The sequence below is a fragment of the Coloeus monedula genome (assembly GCF_965178545.1).
Source record: "Coloeus monedula genome assembly, chromosome: 6".
Taxonomy (NCBI): domain Eukaryota; kingdom Metazoa; phylum Chordata; class Aves; order Passeriformes; family Corvidae; genus Coloeus; species Coloeus monedula.
The window spans coordinates 36873887-36896833 of NC_138786.1; the positions used below are offsets into that span (position 1 = coordinate 36873887).

Below are 22947 nucleotides of genomic sequence, written 5' to 3' on the forward strand. Positions count from 1 at the left end.
CTAATACACAGAACAAACTCAGATATGCTAATGACTGCAGTTATCAAAATTCTGTCTGTAATGAGTTTTATTAGTTTACTTCAGTTTTAATTCCTAGCATAAAGTGGTAAAAACAAATTGTGCTGATACAAGAGTGAGAAAGATGGTTGTTCCTTATGCCTTGTATGGATTTCTCTGGTTTCTATAAAATCTCTGGAGTAATAGAAATATCATATACTAGTAAGAATCAGACCATAACCTCTGTCATAGGATAGCTGCATGCAAGGTGTTTCAAATGTAAAGAAAATGTGCAGAGGGAACTTAAAATAGTCCTATTACTGTAAGGGTTTCAAACTCTTCCAGAAAAAAAATTGGTTTTTGCTGACCAGCTGCCCTGAGCCTTACATATTATTTGCACATTTTGACCCCTCACTGGTGGAGTAGAAGGTGATAATATAATATTAATATAATACCAGCAATAAATAATAACACATCTTTAAGAAGAAAAGGTGGACGCTAAGGCCTTAAAGTTGTGAACCAATATCCTTGCATTGTCTTGCCTTGCATTACCTTCCCATGCCTCCCTCCCTTACAATGCCTTCCTTTCCCAGAATCCTTCATCACTTATATATTCCTAGATATATCTTAGGTACAATTTGATGATTAAATTCTAAATATTAATTTTGTCAATTATATTATGTGGAAGTGATGTACACATTGTTCTTTTGTGGTTTAGAAGGAGGTTTTAGATCTCACACTGTGGGGGTAAAAAGCCTGAAGAAGCAAGGAATATCGGGTATGGACAAAATGTAGGAAAAAAGAAAAGAGAACTCTCTAGGTAGAGGATAGCAATTAAATTCAAGGTACAATATAGCAAAATTATTGCTAAACACTAATTCAGTTACGATTTTTTTGATTGCTCTAGTGATTTCAATCCAGTTTTAGAAGAATGACTATCCCAGTGGTTTCGTAGGGGGTTTTTTCTATGCTTTTCTTTGTACTTTGAAATAAAAATACAGCTGTGGAACCTTGTAAAAACAAGAATGCATCACTTCTCTGGAAGCTATTCAGATCTTAGTGTATCTGAACTGTCTATAAGAGGTCAAAAATTTGATAACTTGGATCTGATGTCATCAAAGGTTTTTATTTTTCTCACCTCTAATTTTATCCTATTAGTAAACTTTGGGAAAAGGTGACATTTCATTGTCCCACTACAACACTGGCTAGAAAAGTGTGTCTTGTCATCCCCATTTCAAATAACTATGAAAGATTATGTCATAGAATCTTTAAGGATGGAAACATCCTCCAAGATCATCAAGTCCAACCATTAATGCTGCCAAGCGTACCACTAAAACAAGTCCTTTAGTGACTCATCTACATGTTTTTGAACACTTCCAGGGGTAGTAACTCCACCACTCCCCTGGGTAGCCTATTACAATGCTTGACTATGCTTTCAGTGAAGAATTTTTTCCAAATATTCAATTTGTGTATACTTAAGATATTTATCAGATATACAATACATGTGTTTCATAATCTTGCCCCTTTTAATGAACTGGCTTGCCTACTATGATTAAAGCAATCAGAGAAAATCTAAGTAAACCTAAAACCAGCGTGAAGTACTGCTTGTCAAAAACAGTAGGGTTTCAGGCCACAACTTTTTTTCTTGGAAAAGAAAAGTGATTTTTTTTTTTTATCTGTCTGTGAAACACATGTTTGCTAAACTCTCATGGGTTTTTTGTTTGTTTATTTGTTTTGGTGGTTTTTCGTTTGTGGTTTGGCTTTTTTTTTTGTTGTTGTTGGAAGGGTACTCTTGACACTTGAAAACAAAATTCTGCATAAACAACTGTTTGGATGCCAAATATTTGATCACTTTTATTTACAGCTTCCAAGAGCTACATTCATACAGACTCCTACAAGGGAGAAGGGGCCTTTATTAAGACTTTGAAATCTGGAAGGGACATTTTGCCAAGGACCACCAGCACAGTACTTGCCTATGGCTGAACTCCTAGGAGATATTTTAACTTAGTGCTGGCAGGTGCTCCTCTTTCAAGGTTTCATCCTGATGCCCCATGTTTACTTACATTAGGTACTTTGGAAGGATGAAGAGTGGAGCAAATGCTGATGAGATTTGACCTGTCATTCCAGAGTTCTGGATGTTGGTGATGTGCTTTTTAAAATGGGCATCAGTTTCTCTCAGTGAATTGGGCAGGAAGGAGAGAGGAAAGCCTTGCAACATTACCCCAGTTCTGTTATCTTCAGGCAGCTCTGTTTAAAGTCACAAGGTTTTGTAACCTTGTATGGGCAAATGGACCTAAAATCTTGCAATCCAGATTAAAATTTACATCAAAATACAAGCAAGGAGCAGCACTAGTAAATGTGACAATTCACTAAAATTAGAGAGAAACTGAGCTTACTAGGCTTGTTGGTAAATGTCTGGAGTACAGGGAAATGTGCCTCAAAGTGTGTCTATGTAAAGCCTGGAATCAAAGCCTCAATGGCTTTCAGGTACAACTTGCACTACTGTTGGTGAGCCTTTCATGACTGTTAGATTGGTCTCCAAATCAGGTTTTGGCCAGGGCTACAGAGATTAAAAATAATTGAAAAATAGTCCACTGTTCACCAATAAATGTTTTCTTTGTTTGCCTGTTTGTTGGTTAGCTGATTTTTTACACTGAAGCTCTTGGATGCAAGTGCTTTCAGCTTGGGGGATGATTGAGGGCACAGCTGGTTTCTTTGTCAGGCCTGAAGATCAGGGTCAGAAGAAGTGGAGTTTTATTTCAGAATGTGGAATGTTTTCCTTTTTCTTTTTCTCTTCTAATCAACTCTAAAACATAAACATAAGGACAGAAAAAAAATGTATCAGACAGAAGCTTGTGGAAAAGAGTTTTTCCATAGGTACTATACCAACCAGCTTCCAGCCTCTCAATGAGGTCCGGGGGGGAGGGTGGGGGGCTTGAAGTTCTGTCTACAATATTCAATCAAAAGGTTTTGCCCTTGATAGGGAGGATAACTAGGATGAGGTTCTACATCCATCATGTGGAAGAAATTAGAGTGTCTATATGTATCATTTCTTCAGGAGTAAAAAAAACCCCTATTGTCTTGTTCTTTTTGTCCTGTTCTTTTCTGGATTTGTCATTGAGACCTTGCTTTTGCACTTCCTGCACATTACTGCCTCTCTGTTCCATCTTAACTCAGTCTAACACAGCAAAGTCTCTTCACAGCAAGGTTGACCTAGTTGTTTCACAACCCTTCCAGATTTTTTAGTATGCAACACGATACTCAGTTTGGCTTGTCTAGTTGTAATTATTTGCTACTTTGATGGAGTGCTGTATTAATCCCATATTCTCCTTGCAAAAATGCAAATAATGTGTGAATCTATCAATGCATAATTTCCGGAATGTAAACATATAGATAATCACATCAGATTGCAAAACCCACCTTGTTTTCAAGTCTAAGATGCATTTCCCTACTTTCCCTTTTCTACTTTTATTCTCGGGACTGCAGGCACAAGACCTACAACTATAAGCTCTAGTTGCTCTAAGCAGTGGAGTCACTACCTGATAGCAGTTTGCTTGCAAATTGCAGCAGGCAGAATGAGAAGCTTGGAGCTGATGAGGCATTCTGCTGAGGGAAGACATAGAGTCTTTCCCTGTCTTCCTGAAGACAGATGAATTTCCAAGGTTTTCATAAATAGGGACAGATAAAAAAAAAAAAAGCATTACATTTAGGATATTTGTTCTTTTTCCAGAACTTTATATCTCCTCCCTTGTATTAAGTAAAAACCAATCCTATTTTAAAAAAGGAGGACAAAACTTTTGCTACAATGAAAGTTGATTGCATCATTGATTTGGCACTTGAAGGGTTAAATTGTAAACCAGAGAGCTCACTTTTCAGCGGGATTCTAGGACTTTAGGTAACAATGGAGTTTGAATTTACTGCTGGGATAGGAAGTTGAACAGCAAGGTTCAGCTTTTCTGAGGGAATCTAAGAGTAAGCCAAGAGGCCAGAAGGTTAAAGGGCAGTGCTCAGGCTTCCCATCAGTTCCAGAGACTCCAAACATTCAGGCATTCAGTGGCTGGATTCCCTCATGACACTCAGATGAATGGCCAGTAGGAACGAAGAACTAAAACTGGTCCTGCTTTCAACTCTGTAACTTGTACCCTCCCTTATTAATTTAAATGGAGTGAATAATCAAAGAATAATTCTGCTAAAAGTGATAGGCAAGAAAAAGTAAAAACATATTTTCTCAAATGACTTTGACCATTATTCCCTTTATGTTGAACTGCAAGCAGAAATGCAGATAAACCCAGTGCATGTACAGAGAGCTCTGACTCCATTGTCTTTGGCCATGAATGTGTGCAGTAAGGTGTATTTTGCACTAAATATAGCAGTTTAGAGGATGTAGCTTATTAGAGTTTCTCAGAACATGTAGTTTAGAGGGTTTCCTGAAGCTCAGAGAGCAAGGTTTAGGGAGTTACAGCAGTAAGACTAGAGGTTAGGAAAGAAGAGCTGTTGTAGCTCATCACTGTGCAGTAGAAAGACTGATTAATATTATAACATTTATTAATGACTCCGAGCAGCTAGGGACTATCCTGTGTGCTGCTTTTGGCTAGGATGAGAAATGTATTCTGAGTTCTTTTTCTGGTTGATTACAAAGACCATGCACAATTTTTTATTTCCCTTTTCGCTGTAGATAACAAAAAGGTGAGAACATCTTTGTTCATAATTCCATTTGCTTATCCAGCTGTTAAATTTTTGCCCCAGTTCTTTAATTTTTGACAACATTACATTACATTTAGGCTGTTTCTTTGATGAATAAAATAGCACCATACTGTAATTTTTCCTCCTGGAATTCTGATGGTCTCTACACTACTTTGCTTTCAGTCCCCCTGTGTTTATTTTCAATTATTATGCTCCTTGTATTATACATTCTGAGTGATTTTGTGTGTTTTGAGCAATGGCTTCTATAATTTCTGATTTCACAGAATCATAGCGTGGTTGGGGCTGAAAGGGAGCTCCAGAGGTCATCTAGTCCAATCCTCCTGCTAGAGCAGATTGACACAGAACAGGTTGCACAGAACCACATCCAGGTAGATTTTGAGTATCTCCAGAGAAGAGGACTCCACTGCCTCTCTGGACAATCTGTTCCAGTGCTCTGTCACCCTCTGTGTTAAGAAGTTTTTCCTCATGTTCAGACAGAACTTCCTGTGTTTCAGTTGGTGCCTATTGTGCCTTGTTCTGTTGCTGGGCACCACTGAAAAGGGTCTGCCCCCATTCTTTTGACTCCTGCTTTTAAAATATTCCTATGCATTGATAAGATCTGTTATCAGCATTTTCTGCTTCAGGCTGAACAGGCCCAGCCCCCTCAGCCTTTCCTCACAACAAAGATGCTCTAGTCCCCTAATAGGTTTTGTAGCCTCTGCTGGACTCTCTCCAGTAGCTCCATGTATTTTTTGATCTGGGCAGCCAGAACTGGACACAGCACTCCAGATGTGGCCTCACCAGGGCTGAAGAGAAGGGGAGAATTACCTCCCTTTCTGTTTTAGTAGAGAAGTTTTTGTACCCAGATTTCACATGGGCACTAGCATGCTTCTAGAAAATTGTATGCAATCCTTCTTACAACAGCATTTTCATCAGAATTTTTAGTGCAGAGCAGTTCATTACCCCCTGCATGTTTTCATGGCCTGGTTTCTTTACAGTGAGACATATGCACAGCTCCTGACCTAACCCCACCAGAAAATCAAAATTGGAGCCCTGCTTTTCTTCTATTCATTCAGCCCTCTAAAAGTTCACCTTGCAACCAATGAACAACTGATAACCTAGGTGTTTTAATCATACCTAGAGGGGCTTCTATGACAGAGTTCGACTGTCTTGCAAACAGCTTACTGAAATCCTTGTAAAAATAGATTTTTGACAGCTTCTGGTTGTATTTGCAGAAGACAAAAGATCTATTCACAATCTCATATGCTGTGGCATATGAGAAACACAAGTTTGACAGCAGATATTAGTAACAAGGGATTTTTTAGTTCATTGGTTTTTTTTGGCAGGAAGTAATGGGGGAGACATAAAAAAAAAAAATCTGTAAACACCAGATCTATATAATGAATTTTTTAAACCAAAGCACATGAAATTTAGCTCCCTGGGTGCTGAAGCAATATGTATAAGACTAGTTACTATGATTCACAAAGAGCCATCTTGCTGCTTAAGTACACTTTCAGCTTCAGCAGCTGTTTTGATTCATAATCTGTTCTGTAGCAAGGTTTATTTTAAAATACCAAGCAGGAGACAGGGCATTCAAACATCAATTACTTAACCAAGAGGATTCAAACCTGAAGTGCTTAAAACTGAAATGAAACACATGGCAAATATTTTGCTTCCTGTCACACAAGGGATTTGATCCTGCAAGCTGTGTGAGTGCAAAGCTCCACTTCATCTGCAGTTAACAGGTGAAATTCTGGCATTGTTTTCATCAACTGAAATCTTTATTCACCCTTCACAGGACCAATTCAGCCACAGGGATGTTCTCAGAGCAGGGTAGGGTAAGGTCTCAGAGCCTTTAAACTCTTGTCGTTTTAAGTTGGATTCCCTGCAGGCTTGTAAACATAAAATAATTTAATGCTACTCTTTAGAGATGTTGGAAGAATGACAAAGAATGTCGTACCTTCAGCCTCTGGGAAGGAGCGTCTGAATATCTGCATTTGGCTCTTGCAGCTGTGAGCTAGTCCACATCAGCCCTTCTCTGACACTGCATTCAGGTCTTCATGAGAGTTAGTGGCAGCCTATATAGGGCAGAATAAAATAAAATTTTAAAATAAATAAATAAAGCCCCCAGCCTATTATATATGGATATATATATTATATCCCTATATCCCCTCAATCCTATTTCCAAATCAATATATACTTATCAGAGAGGAAAATGCTTGCCCAGTATCTCCTAGCCTCTTCCTGTGTTTGGAAAATCCTGATCTGCCAACCTGAGCAAATAAGCCACCAGTGAAGCAGCATGAAGGACCCTTTCACCATGCCTGGGATCACTGGCATGTGAGGATTGCCTGGATAAAAGATTTGCAGGATCACGCTCAGACAACATCTGGAATTGCCAAAGCATTCAGACATAGAGATGGTAAAGAGGAACTTATACGGGGCACTCAAATTATTTTGTTAATAGTGCCATCTCCTGGTAGCAATTTGCTAAGATAATCCTTGCCCCCACAGATTTCTTACACTTTTTATTTTAGTACCATAGCCCTGAAGAGAGGTAAACAAAGTAACTTAGATTGCTCTGTCTGCTGATCTTTGTTTTCTTATTTAATAAGGAATATTCAAATAGGAAACAAGCTTTTATTAAACAGCACTGTCTTTTAGAACAGAACTGTCAGGATATAGGCCCACTGCTTTTGGAAAAGATTGTGTTTTTTCCTGCTCAAGTTGCTTTCATCTATTTCTTTCATAAATATCAAACAATATGAAAGTAAGTTAGATGATGCTGACAGAAAGCAATGAGTCTGCATACCGATGCAGGTCCTAAGACACCACATTTTGGGGAAGCAATAGTGCAATTCAGAGCAGGTTAAGAATATTTGACAAAGGAACTGTACACTGGAAGAGACTGATGGCATGCCTAAGTCAATAAGAAATATGCCTTCAGATTTTGAATGGGACTAGTAATGTTTGAATGCAGTGTCCAGAGCCTTACAACGGCTCACTTTTCAGAAGATCTAAGAAATAAAGCATGGTTGAACTTAGAAATATTAAGACATCACAGTGGAATAAATGAAATATACAAGTAATGGATCTAATTCCATGATACTGCTGGGGAAAACAGTTTTTCTGAACTTAGTAACTTCTTTCACTGATACAGAAGGATTAGTACAGTTGCATTGTGGCTAAGGTACTGTAAATTTGTTTTCTTTAGATCTCTTTCTGTTCTGGTGCTGCCAGACTAGGCTGTTACTGTGACAAAAGATGCTTAACTGAGATGCACCTCAATGCTTTATACGAACAGAAAGAATATATAACAGGAGGGATGGTAGTTTGATCTTCACATGACTTCTGTAAAGATCGATAAAATAAAGTCTGCAAAGTGCTTGTATAGTGTAAAGTTCAGAAGCACACAGTAGGTAACCTGTCATATAGTGCCTGTAAACTGGAAAAATTTTTAGTGAAGGTGAATTTGGCTTTTACTGCACTTAGATTTGATACACAAATTTCTGTAGGATGACAGGTAAGCTACCTTTGCAGAAACAGCCTCCTGAATGTATGGGTAACCTCCACTTACAAGCAGGAATGGACATTTATTCTGTGTAAGGACTTCATTGTTGCAGATTCCATTTTGATGTCATATTTGTTTTTCTTCACATTTCTACGCTCAGAAGCCAGCATTAAACTTACTCTACCTGGTACTTGAACAGTGTTACCATACCCCAAAGTTTAATCAGCCAAAACCTCTGTTTTTGTGACTGGATGAAAGCAGTCTTGTATTTTAATTTGCCACCTATTCGTCCATGTTTTTCTATGCTTCCATCCTGTTGCCCTCCTCTCAATCTTCCCAGCCAAAGAGAAGAAGGAGATGGAAAGGTAATCCAGTTCCAAACTGGCCACTTCCAGACTGCAGCTGGTTTACCCTGACAAGTGTAAAGATGCTCCAACAGAAAGGCTTTGCTGGAAGTAGGTCCTATTCAATAAATTCATAAAGGAACCCAAGCATGGCCAGTTTTAGAAGCAGTCCCATGAGAACCATGCTGGAAGATATTCCAGAGGAAGACACTATTTCTATTACTATGTGATGCCTAATGTGCAGACAAGCTGAAATGGTAGTAAAAGAAATAGGGAAAACATTGCCACAAGTAGTGTGTGGATTACAACAGAACAATTTGCAAGCGAATGCAGAGGTGAACTGCACATCTACTGGGAAAGGTCAAATTATGCAAGTGGCAGAATTTTTACTTGGGTAACTCTAATGGTAGACAGATATGAGCTATACATTAAATTACTCAGTACAGTTGGATATCTAGTTGTGCAAAAAACAGCTGAAGAGAGACTTTCAAAACATACTTAGGAACACATTATAATCAAAATGTAAACTGTCAACATTTTCAATATATATTAGATGCCACATACTGGAAAGTTTGAAAGCAAAAACATATATGGGACCGAACAGGAAGAATATCAAGAAGTAAAAAGTAAGCAGGTAAAAGAAGTCTAAGAGCAATAATCAGCTCATATCTACTTGTAGGTAGTTGAATATCCTACCTTTCTTTTTGTGTTCCCAAATGTATCTCATTATAGTTTAGCTGTGGTTTTTAATTTGCATTTCCAAATATGTGTCTTTATTTAAAAGAAAAATCCCTTTGATCTAGAGATAAAAGCATTGTGTTTTCCTTCTCTGAATAGAAATTAACCAGATTAATTTTTACTCATGAATATATTTTTTCTTTGCCCAACTTTTCTACAGAACTTTCAGGATCTTATTTATATTCAAATTGTTTAAAGATTTTTTTATGCAAGCTAAGCTTTTTACTTCACAGCCACTCTTTGCCCAACACTAATTATCAGTTAAACTGCTAATCATTTAAATGAATGTATCTTACTACTGTCTTATGGATTAATGCTTTTGAACAGAAAGTGGGACATTCAGCAGGCTTCCTATGCAGCATTATTTTATAAGTTAGTTGGAAGTGGCTGCCTGTAAGTTGCTGGCAGCACTGCTCCATAACCTCTGCTGACTAGAAGCTGCCAGAAGTACTGTAACTTCTAGCTGTTGGCATCTGCTTCATTATTTTAAAAGAACTTACAGCTTTTTTATGCAAATGGAAGGCGGGGGTGGGGGGACGACCTTTTTGTTCTGAAACACAGAGTAATTAGCAGCAGTGGAAACTCCAAAATATTCTGACGTCAAACAGAAGGAGACTTAGTGCCTACCTTAACGTGAATTACTGCGTTTTCGCATTAAAAACGCCCTGGTAGGCTGGCAATTACATACTTCTCTATGCCTAAGGCTTTGTGAAAACAGAGCGATCGCTGGCCTTGAGAGCGGTCTGGGCCCCGCTGCGCCGGGAGCCGCCCGAGGCAAGTGCCGGGGCTGGCCAGGAGGTGGCGAGGCACGCACGGACACGCGCGGCTGCCGCGGCTGCGCCGGCTCCGGGCTGCGGGCTCCGGGCTCCGGGCTGCGCCGGCTCCGGGCTCCGGGCTCCGGGCTGCGCCGGCTCCGGGCTCCGGGCTGCGGGCTGCGGGCTGCGCCGGCTCCGGGCTGCGGGCTCCGGGCTCCGGGCTGCGCCGGCTCCGGGCTCCGGGCTCCGGGCTGCGGGCTCCGGGCTGCGCCGGCTCCGGGCTGCGGGCTCCGGGCTCCGGGCTGCGCCGGCTCCGGGCTGCGGGCTCCGGGCTGCGCCGGCTGCGGGCTCCGGGCTCCGGGCTCCGGGCTCCGGGCTGCGCCGGCTGCGGGCTCCGGGCTCCGGGCTCCGGGCTCCGGGCTGCGCCGGCTCCGGGCTCCGGGCTGCGGGCTGCGGCGGCTCCGGGCTCCGGGCTCCGGGCTGCGGGCTCCGGGCTCCGGGCTGCGCCGGCTCCGGGCTGCGGCGGCGAGCGCCGCGCTCCCGGCCGGGACGTCCCGGGGAATTTCCCCGCTCTCGTTTTTTCTCTGAGGATGGCTCCTTATTCAATATTACAGTTTAAAAATAAAGTCTGCAGTGGGTTGGAAATAAGAAGTTGTTAATATGTATCTACTAAAAAGAAAAGAAAAAAAAAACAACAACAACAAAAAAAACCCACCAAATCCACGTCCCAAAACCCCGAAAGTATGAAAAGATATTGATAATAGAGTAAAATCACACAGCCTCTTATTTTACAATTATCATGCAAATCAGACAACATAAGCTAATGGTTACTGGATGGCTCAGAGAATTGGCAATGCCCTGGCATTTTTGTCTTTGATCACTGGTTTGAGTTCAATCTAGTATTGTGATATTACCCACTTGGCTCAAAAGAGGTTGCCTTGGTGGTTTCAGGCAAATGCATGGCTCTTCACATAATAAAATGATGACAGCTACTTGGCAAAGAGATTTGAAAGAGGAGGCTAAGGCTTTGTCTGAACAGTAAAGTTGGGCTACTTATGAGAGTTTAGTTCAAGTGATAATATTGTCTGGATCTACTCATACTTGTATACCTATTTTTGTATGAGTAGGGATTTAACCACTACGGTTATAAGATACTTTTGTGCTCATATAAATATGTCTACTTTAGAAGCTGTGCCAATAGAATTTTACTGGTAAAAGCCCCAGCTTAGCCATCAAAAGAGTGCAAATATTGAGAGAGGATTAGAGTAATAAATTAATTTCAGCACTCTTAAGGCTATGAATACATGAATAAGTCTGCTTGAAACAAATTAGACCAGGAGTATGTGAACCAAGATTTTAAATATGTGTGATAGGAGAGTTATTAAGCATGCAGAATATTGCCGCATTTATAATACTAGTCCTGCATCCTCTGCAGTACTTTACCTTTTCACTCTGTTGTCTCCTTCCCAGAATTAATATCTTCATATGCTGTCTGCTATAAGAGTGGAAGAGCTGGAAGGCAGTCTCCTTCCTTCTGTCCAAAAGCTGCCTGAGCCTCCTCAAAAGCAAAAACGTGTAGCACATCTACAGTAAATGTGGTAACAGTGGGTCTGTGAGATGCAGAAGGTACTGGGTGGATGCAAGGGCAAAGCCCTGAGGCTTTTAAAGGAAGGGCAGGGAGGGCCCTCTGCCCCAGGAACTGGAGCCTAGCCACAAGATGCTTCCAGGGACAAACAAGGCCAGTTTTGACTGGAAGGTTGGGAAACAAGACACAGAAGAAATTGTATTTCTAGTACAGTCACTGACAACTCTGTCCTCTTGATTGAAAGAGTAAATTATGTTATGTAACCATACTTTTTATTCATATAGCACTGTGAAGGATTTTACTGCTATCACCAATCACTGACAAACAAGTCTCTTTGTGTGTGCATTCATTACTACCTCAAGCTCTACATTTTGCACAGGGATAGGAGATGCATAGGTGAAGTTTAATCTAACATACCATTAAACTATATTCTGCTTTGTCACAGTACTTTGTTAGTAATGTGCTGAGAGATTTGTGCTAAACAAGGCTGGAAACCCATGGATCTGCCAGAACTAACTAGTGCCTGTCATTAGGACTTCAAGGGCTGTGCCTTTATTGGGCAGTCAGCCCATGGACACTGTGACCTCTGAGGCAACTGTGGTTGTAGTTACAGGGAGTCTGTGTATTTACAAGTACTTCAAATGTGTGACAAAAATATATTTTTGTAAATGGATTGTAATTCACACTTTATGGATACAGTATACCCTTTGTCTCCCACAGAACATCTCATCTAATGCTCTTTGGATCCATCTAAGTTAACTGGAAAGGTGAGAATATATCACTTAGTATGCCTGCCTTTTATTGGCTTTGGGTTCAAGGTTACTGCTGTCTGTGCCCGAGTCATTCATTTACTTTCTTTGTCAGTTTGCCATCTACAAATGTAGCTATATATAGAAACATGAGAAGCTGACTGAGAATATTGTACATTCCTGCATATTTTTGAATATTGCATTTTCCGCGTGTCAGTAATCCACAAGAAGACTAGGATATGTTAGGTTAATATCTGTCTGTGTAGGTACTCTTGTACTGAGACTGATTTTTTATTAATGTGAGCTAGTTTAGAGCAAGCCAGTTCATGCATTCAAACCTATGTTACCCCAGCTGTGAAGCTCAAGCAGTTGTATCCTTTCTCACAGGCAAGTGGCTAATAGTCATAAATTGTCAGAATACGTAAAAATATTGTGCATCTCAATTGTTGCAAAAAGGGGAACAGGTATACTGGATACCCGGCAGTTTTGCTTTATGGTCTTCCCAATTTCTATGTACGCATTCAGCGTCCTAATCCTAAAACTTTCTCTGAATTTCCTGAAATGTTGTGATCTTGAAAAGCAACAGTCTATGTTATTTTTCCTTCCTGTTTTACTGAGCTCTGAGAATGAGAAGGGGTATTTCAGCTTTAAATAAATACTTCCTGATGACTCTTTGCTTTAGTAGGAACTCTTCCAACTTTAATGTTAGTGTATACGCACATACATACATCTGCATTTTTTAGCCAAGAGAGGCTGTTTTCAGACCACAATGAATATGAAGAGGCCATTATCAGAGTCAAAGCAGTTATCCTTAAACTGGCTCATTTTCCAGATGGAAGTTGATGTGCAAAACTTCCCATTAGGATAAAGGCGAAGTCAAGTTCAACCCAGGAACATAAAAAGTGCTCCTTATTAAGATCTCCTTATTTCCCTAAGAAAGACTACAGTAATTATGTTTTACTAGTAGGTCTCATTTTGCCTATTAGAGGTTTTCCAGTCTGGAGCTGTGAGCCAAATGCCTGCTCTAACTTTTCATCACTTAGTGCCATGCATATTCTTGATTGTACTTCCTTTTGGCAGATGACAGAATAAAGCTTGTGGATACATACATTTTGCGTGAGCATGTGGTTTTTAAATCACCTTAATTATTGTTTTTATTAAGATTCCTATTCATAACACATGTAGAGATCAGCTGTGGTGAGCACAGAGATACAACGCCATGAGCAAAAGTGGCAAGCTTAGAAACCCCAGCAGTGCCTAATTACTCTCTGAAGACCTTAAATCCTATTTCAGAAGAAATCAGGAAGCCTGAAACACCTAGAAACCCTTAGGGATTCATGCTTGCAAACATAATTCACTTTTGAGAAATACAGTTAAGCACTTGGATGCGTGACTTCTGGCAAACTCAGCTACAGTAGCAGAATGCCCTCAGCCTCCTTCCTGCCCTTTCCCAGACACCAGAGCCAGCAGAATGAAGCATCACAGCTCTAATTCACAATTGGACAAATTAAATTAAACATTAAGATAAAAACTGTGCTTAGATTCTTCTGAGTGTCAACCAGAAGAGTCGAAATATTCTATTTTTGCTCTGTTATAAGGCCAGTAACAAACAGCTGGAGGCTGAGACAGTAACATCTTAAACTGCTGCAGCTGTTTACTTGGTAAATGTGAGCCAGGTCCCTCAAGTCAATTTTTATTTTTTTTAAGAATGTGTCAGTTAAGTTTCCATGTATTAAATTCAGTGACCTAACTGCTCAAATAGCTCATGTTTTTATATGCCTAAGTCAACAGAGGAACCAGAACATCTACTTGCTTTTCAAAGGGTAGTTATTAGGACTCTGAAAAAACAGTCCCCATTAAGAGTGTCAGAGGTCATTACCAGTAAGTCACTCTTCATTTTGGAAGTTATACAGAAAACTATTTAAGTTATAGTTGGCAAATGTATCATAAATTTATATTGAAAAATAGTTTGTCTTGATAGAAATACTTCAATAGAATCTGCCAATTTTTGTCAAATTTTGGCAGCACACACATGCTTACAGATTTCGGCATTTGCCTTAAAGGCACATTTTCATCATGCCTGTTTTCCTTGTAGCTCCCCTGGTTGGCACCCTGCCTGGCAGACTTCTGCAGCGTGAGGCCTCAGGTTCTCCAGACTCACAGAAGAGATAGATGCCCTCAGTTTAGGGCCTTAGTGCTTGCATGCCCAAGCAAAACATTTCATTTCATGGAACCTTTCAAAAGAGCAAGTTTTCAGTCTGAAACTGAAGTAGACTTTTATTAAATTCTTATTTGTGAACAGCTGATGTTCAAGCTTGTAGATGTGCTTAGGCAGCAAAATAGTTTATGCTTCTTTTCATGTGCGCTCCCTGTTCTTCACCAAAATAAAGCAATGATCCACCAAGAAGCACAGACAAATATTAGCTCACCTAGCAGACTCCAATTTCAGCACTGACTCGTTCCAGCTGCTAGAAACTAGGTAATCAAAAAACAAGGTGAAATTGCATCCCATTCACATGTCAAATTTGTCACCACTGGAAAGTGCCTGATCTACCAAGACAGTTCCTCTGGTTTACGTTTGATTTGGTTGAGTTCTTTCCCACCTGACATATGCATGGGAAAACCCCAGGAATATGAGATTTTAGTTCAGATGCCATAGGTCTGGTGAGGCAGAAGGTGGCCAGTGCAGTAGGTACCTGCTTTCCTTTGTTGAATACATTATGGCCTATTTTTCTAGGGAAAAAAAATTAGTTTCTACATGAAAGTAGCAAGTTTAGCTAAGTTTGGGATGCTACATAACTACAGGTACTAGTCTCTAGAGTATGTGCATGAAATAGAGCTTTTCCAATATTTTGCTAGACCTAGCTGAATAATACTGCACCATAATCCATAACTACCCAACTGATCTTTTGCCCAGTCTTATGGACTGAAGTAGTATATGAGGGTTAACCTACCTAGCGATTAATTCTTAAAATTTGCCTAGAAGGTTTTTTCCTTTTTCCCCAGTATGAAAGGATGCCAAGTATCTGTATCAGCTTGTTAACATTTTCCCCATCACCTCTACAACTTCAATGTCCAGGATAAATTCAGGACAAATGCAGAAAGGTGTTGGTTTACCCAATAATGTAAGACAAAAAATCTCTCAAATAAAAAAGACTGTTATTAACACAAAATACAGATAGCTATTGCCTTGACATGAGAACAGGATGTACTGCTTTCTAATCCCTGTGAGGTGAATCTCTAGGAAGGCTTTTCAAGAGTGAGGTCTAGAGGAGTAAGAAAAGGGAGGATGAAAAACAGGGAAGGTAGAATATCCAACTGGTTTTGAAGAGATCCTGCTGAGATGAGAATGAGGAGGTCTGATATATATCTGAGACAATGGAAAAGAAAGGCATACTGACAGGAATTCCCTTCCCTCCTGTGATGTGAAGATGTGGATGGATGGATGTATGGATGGTCAGTCACACGTGGCTGAGCAGCTGCATGACACTTGAGCTGTACAAATTGCACAAGTGCATGCTTTTGCTCACCTTGTTTTAGTTAAACTACCTGGACAAGACACTGCATAAACTATCTGAATGACTAAGGATTGTAGAAGTGAAAATGGCAACTTAACATAAACCAGAAGTTCTGGCTTCCAAGTATATGTTGGATACCTCTCTGCATTTCACAGCTAAGTTTTGACACAATAAACATGATAACCTGTGCACATGTGCTTGATATGCATAGGATATGGTGCTGCACAGCAGGAAAGGAAATACCATCAACAGATCCTCAGGTCAACACTTATATGCAGCATAATCACTTGGTTTTACTTCCATGATGCATGCGCAGGAACTGTTGGCCTAATGGAAAATGGTAAAGGCCATGGAAATATTACCACAGAGTAGCTTACCATTCTCTTTTCCCAAGTAAAAAAAGCAAAGGAAAATTATACAGGACAACACAACCCCAGATTTGCTTCAGTGTACTTTGATGCTGGTGTGTCTGGAAGAGCAAGTTTCCATTTAGGCTAAGAGTTAGGAATCAGTGAATTCATCCGGCTGGCTGAAATGCAAACAGTTCAAATTTCACAGTGCAACATTTTTGAACAGCAGCAGGGAAAATTTTAATGTATTATATTGGCTAATGGCAGATCATTATTTGAAAAGCAATGAATATTTGCAGAAGTTTCTTAAAGTGATGAAGCAAGCTTCAGTGCTTCAAAAACCCCCACAAAAAGAGAACAAGCATGGAGAGGAAAGGAAGTGAAATATTCCCCTAGTAATAAGAGTTCCTTGGAAATCATGTTAAGTAGCTAGTCAGAAAGTTTCTCAGAATAGAAATTCATTTATACTTTTGTCTTTGTTCTGTTAGCAAACAGTTTATCAAAAGTGCTCCATGACAAAAAAGTTTATTAATATAGCCCCGTGCTTAGCAAACCCATGTGCATGCTGAGGATTTTGATGGAAGAAATCAGCAGACAGTGGGGTTTAGCTAAAGTACTCAGTGGTCTTCTTCCTTCACTAAAAGTTGCACTGTTTTTATTTTTGTCACCCAGCTTCTTAGAGATGCTGTTGCAAGTTGCAGTGGTTTGCTATCTCTCTTAATTTGTACACTACTGTCCATGCTTAAGAACAGAGTGTCAGTATGCTATTTGGTATTTCTGAAAATTCATCTGTGTTGCTAAAAACTACCTTTGCTCTAGAGCTGGTACACTAATTGTAAATGAAACCAAGTCACTAATAAAATCCCAACTCACCTAAATTTGTCAGTAGGAAATCTGAGCTCTAAATCTGTTACTGATTAATACCAAGAGAATGACACAACAAAATTAAGGCACTTTTGTGAGTCCTGGCTCCTTATGAGCAGTCATGATATCAGCATCTGAACCAAGTCTATACAACTCTGGTAATTTTCCTAATTTCCTTTAAGAAAAATTAATTTATTTGACTTGACCCCTGGAGTGCTCATAGAATGGAATATATATAATCTTTATATATATGTTGAGTCCACCAGCGCACCTGTAAGTGGACTTACTTTTAAATATAAACAAGTACATACACTTTTACTGACAGAAAATTTGATAATCAGCCCAAGTCTAATTTTATGTTTACTTTACAGTCAACTGATGATTAAGCTTAAGGCTGAAAGAAAAATAAACAATGGCCAATCATTAGCCAATTTTCAGTCTTATAGGAACTTCCTGACAGAAAATATAGACATGGCAGAAAATACAGCATGGCAGAATAATCAACACATTCAAACTTGCCCAACAAGAGCTGCTTCAGAAGATGTCACAAGGCCAGGATTATCAGAGACCTTCTTCAAAAACTGAAGTAGAAAAGGATTTCTTTTTTTGGCAGTAGGAGTAGGGAAAGAAGGTAGGGAGGAAGGAAAAGATATTTATAAATAATTTTTCACAATACTTTCTAATTTTCTAAAATATCTTTTTTTTTCTGTTTGAATAGAGGTGCCTTTTCTTAATTTCCTCTACAGTACATACTATCCAGCAGAGGTGTAAAATACCTAGGAAAAATTCTTCTGACTTTCGTCATGTTATGTATCTGGCAAAAATCTTCTCAGGAAAAAACTCTTCTACAATGAAAGAATGGATTTATCTACTGAAGAGCTCGTGATTCTAACAAAAAACCAAGATTTGAGCAGTGAAGGTTTATCATATGTGGATATTAGCTCTTATCTTTGCATACTTCTGCTTGCCATCCAATGTATTTTTACATTTTTAACCTCAGTCTTCAATACCTATACATGAACTGGTTTTTTGCCAAGATAGACCATGGGGTAGAATAAATTTCAACTTTTCTCCAAGTTACTCTGTCATGTGTTTTTATAGTGCAGCCTGAACATCTCTCACTGTTAAAACTAAATGGCGTAGTGTTGGCAGTCTACGTATTTGTTAGAAATGACAATTAGTATCTTCAAAGTTTTCAGGGGAAGAAGAGCAAGAAAGATCTGCAGTACCTTTTCAGTTCAGTGGAACTCAGAGAAAAAGCAGAAACAGCACATTTCTCGAAAAGCTAAACTCCCTTCAATGCATCCTCAACTTCCCAACTCCCTCAGTATGCTTCAAAACTGACTGAACTTCTGATACAAAATCAGTCCAATTAGGTTCTTATAAAACATGTGTGATAGGTACAGAGGTTATCCAGCAGCATTTTCCCACCTACCTCCACACTGTCTTCTAAATGATGAATTATTTTATTCCATGTACTTCTGATGCCACTCCAGGAATACTTTAAACAAAAAGTTTCATCAATGAACCTGTTTTAACAAGACTTTTATTGAAAACATACACAAAGTCAACATGTTATTTAGCTTCTGAATTTACATATTAAAGAATATTCATATTAGAGAAGAATATTTTAAGAAAAGGGGAAATACAACTGACATTCTGCAGTATATATTTTACTAAGGCATTGAGGCTTAAGAGCAAGTTTACTGTGTGTATGCATATCTACATGCACAACCACACAAATACACACAGGTTATCTGATTTGAAACTGTACAGTTCTATGCAAATCATTCTTTTTTGCCTTTCCTATTTTTAGAACACTAAATAAAGCTTTTATCCAAATGGTAGAAGTTGTTCACAGAACAGCAGTTATAATCTACTCTTCAAGAGTTTGCTTACAATTACAATACTAACAATGCACAAAAAACCCCCAAGATCTTCACGGGAAAGTTCTCTCTTACCAAAATGAGGCTCAAGTAAGAAAAACACTAGTTTGCAAAGGCACCGTGGAGACAGGTTTTAATACATTAAATACAACATGAATCATTCACAATAACAAGTTTAGTGTTTCTGGGAACTTTTGTAAATACAACACAGTTGGTCACACAAAAATGTTTCTGTTGATTTGTCTTGGCAACTCAGATATATCAACAGTGTAACAGCATAACAGCTTTGTTCCCATCTGACAAAAAATAATGGCAGTTCTGCAAGGCAAACGTTAAACCTGACCGTATGTATTTATTAATTCCACAGTGTTTTGACAGATTATAGGGGATGCAACTTAAAGGATGCTGACACGCTCACTGAGGGCTTTCATTTCTGTTTCTTCTAGCTTGGTGTTTTCGTTACGGTTAGCGCTTGGGCTGATGAGGTGTGCTGGATACTGCAATCCATGTTCTTCTGAATACTGTTCCCACCGGGAGTCATCACTTTCATGGGTGATGTAACGTTCCCCCATTTTACATTCCAGTTCCCTTAAATCTAACCAGGTTTGGTAGTCCTGAAAAAGAATAACAGTATTACTTTTAGATTTCCTAAAATAAATTATATTCCCTTCTGCTATCAATAATATGCAAAGTGCTATTAACTCAGCTATCTAAGGGTCATCTCTATTGCTCTAAAATCGAAAAATCTTATAATATATAAACATGAAATTGGCCTAAAGATATAAATCTCATCTCTAGAGGATTTTTTGATAATTTTATTAAACTCTGTCACAAGTATAGTATTGAGATATTACAGGTTGTTTTGCAAAATGGACAGATATGTATAGACTGCCATAATGTCTAACTGAGGAATGGTGGTAAAGCAATTCCTCACGTTAGTCACAAGACGAATAAGGAAGAAGAAACATCTTTAAGTCATACATGTACATTCTAGTGATCTGTATCAGATACTCAAGGCAGTTGAGTCTGCATCTCAGTAGATGCAGAATATAAATTCAGCTTGGGCTAAAAAACCCCCCATTTCCAAACTTGGGCAGTTACTGGTGTGCTCAAAGAAATGTATACATCAAAACATTAAGGTAGTTTGGAACTCCCTGTTGACAGTCAAATATAAGGCTGAAGTTAGTTTGAGTCTCATGCTTTTTACACCATCATGCTCTGCAGCCTCCCATCTGTCAAAAGTATACAAGTTTAATAATTTCTTTTCTTATTCCCACCCAAAGCACACATGAAGCTGCAGTAATAGAGCGAATCCTAGCCCCATCCAGACTAATCTCTCCTCATGATCCTGTATCCAGTTTTCTTTTTTCTCCTTCATCTTGTCTCAGCCTAAGACACAATCCTAACCACCTAGCCAAAGCACCAGAAAGCCCAAACACTGTAAATGCATAAAGCTTTCATCTTTAGTATCTCATATGCTTTGGCCCATTTCCTACAGTCATCCACTCAGAGACCACCACTAAGTCTCACTGCCCTGTAACCCTGCCCTGTAAGGAAAAATAACCATTGCTATCTTTCCTTAGCCTGCAAGGTAGGACTCTTCTAGACAAGAGGACTCATCCCATCCCTAGTCCTAGAGCTGCTGCTGAACCGCCTCATCTTAGTTCACCTCCACTCACTATTGCACTAGCAATAAAATTGGATGCAGAGGAGAAGGACCCTGTCCTGTCACATGAGACAGCCAGCATCCTTGCTGCAGACCTTAACCCAGACACTTCTGGTTCCCAAAGACTCAGGCAAATACATTCTGGAATGGTTGCCAGGGAGCAGAAGAGCAGTCTTGGAGGAAAAAACTAGTGAGGGACAGGAAATCTGAGATGAAGAAAGCAAGCTCCAGATAAATGTCCCTGAGAAAGGTGGGGTGCAGCGTGGGAGGTTACAGCCCTTTTCCTCCTATACCAGAAGGTCACCATATACTTTGAGAAACAGTATCAGCTATAAAATACCAGAGTAGGATCAGTTTTCTGGTTTGATAAAGATTCCTTTGGGATTGGGGATTATGTATCTGATCTATACCATGCTCGTGCCATGATTACTTTCTTGGATGCAAACAAAGATCCCTTGGGAGATCTCACAGGCTGACGTATCTGTCTGGCCTCATCCTCAGGGAGGGACACAATGCCCTGGCCTGGGCTGTCCCCAGGCTTCCCTGCTCCTTAGGGATGGTAGGACAGGCCCTGGCTCCTCACTGCACTGTCTTAGGCCTTGAATTTGCAGTGATTTGGCTGCTGCCGGATAAAAAAAAATTACCATATGCTGAGCACGAGACAGAGGCTGCTAGCATCTTAGAAATTCCTTACACCTCAGTTTTTAGTTGAAGAATTCAGTTGAATGGAGCTAATGTATTTTCCTGGAAAGCATACAATTTCACTAGTTTTTGTGATGACTGCGAAGTGAAAGCCTGTTGAATAATTTTAATAAGAAGTGAATCAGAGTAAACTCCAGGCAGTGAAATAATGTAAGTCAAATGACTACAGGGGGTTTTTTATATACATAATTTTCTCAATAGGCAAATATGATAAAATATTTTTGTTGTGTATTTTGAAAGCATGAGACTGTTTCGTATTGGAATCTAGTATTTCAGAAATTAATGAGAAACTATAGGTAAATTGGTGAATGAGCATGAGGTTCTAAGGATCTGAAAACATCTTCAGGTTTTTAGATTTTCTTAGATCCTGCTGTGCTTAAAGATGAAGATTTGTTATATGTTTAGAGTCTAAATGCATAAGTAAAACCATGAAATTTGTAGAAATACCTGTAACCATGGGTGGCTTAGCGTTTTGTCCACACTGTAGCGCTTTCTCATTTTCACTTGCAACAAATTATTTATGAGATCAATAGCTGAAAAGAAATAATATTGGAAAATGTTAGTTGAACCGTATTTGTTTCAACTAGGACATGCAAAGAGAGAGCTACACAGACATCATAGTTGTAAAAAGTGGGCAGTAAATGATATATATATATTATTTCTTTGAGACTTTCAGTATCACTTTTAGCTGACAGCAGCACCTTCCCAGTCATTGAGTGGAGAAATGAGGTTTTGTAAGTCAACAAGTCTTGCAATACTATTCTTTTGAACTGAGCATTGCTTCTACATGCTAGTCAAGAGACTACAGGTTCAGAAACTTCTTTTACAAATTTCATAATTTCTATGGTTTTGGAGTCAATGGTTCACTGAGGTTCACAGAATCGCAGAATGGTTTAGGTTGGAAAGATCCAACTCTCCTACCATGGGCAGAGACACCTTCTACTAGCCCCGACTGCTCAAAGCCCTGTCCAACTTGAACACTTCCACAGATGGGGCATCCACAACTTCTCTGAGCAACCTGTCCACTGTATCATCACCCTTACAGTCAAGAATTTCTTCCTAATAAGCAACCTCTTCCTAATAACCAACCTAAACCTATCCTCTTTCAGTTCAGAGGAATTAGCCCTTGTCCTATCACTACATGTAAAAGGTCTCTCCAGCTCTCTTGTAGCCTCCTTTAGGTAGTTCAAGGTGCTATATGGTCTCCCTGGAAACTTCTCCAGGCTGAACAAACCCAACTCTTTCATCCTGCAGGTACATGTGCTGTGGCTCCTGAAGGGATTAGGCCCATGAACCAATGACCAGTACATGGAACTGCAATGAGTGACCCATTTGGAAAAATCTCTGGAATGAGACTGGTGAGCTTTGAATGCAATTACAAAAAACATTAAAAAAAAAAATGAGGTTATCATGAAAGGTTAAATCCTATTAGGTGCTAAATGTTCAGCATGTGTGCTGGTGGAAAGTTACTGTTATTACAGAACAACTGACAAGCCACAGGGAATGATAATATTCCAGCAATTTCTCCATTTCATCACATTATCCCTTGGCATGTCCAAAGCATGCTGGTTGACATCTTTATTTCGCTGTTCATATCAT

General features: G+C 39.4%; 1 protein-coding gene across 1 annotated transcript in view; it reads right to left on the bottom strand.

The window, feature by feature from the left end:
* Nucleotides 1-18626: 18626 nt before the first annotated feature.
* The window catches only part of PRKD1 (protein kinase D1), a 120272-nt gene continuing 115951 nt past the window's right edge, over nucleotides 18627-22947 (bottom strand). The window contains exons 17-18 of the mRNA XM_082283044.1: nucleotides 21796-21881; nucleotides 18627-19594 (exon numbers count right to left, since the gene is read on the bottom strand). Of these exons, the coding sequence (XP_082139170.1) occupies nucleotides 19376-19594; nucleotides 21796-21881 (305 nt within the window). The 3' untranslated portion in view covers nucleotides 18627-19375. The remainder of the gene's footprint in view (nucleotides 19595-21795; nucleotides 21882-22947) is intronic.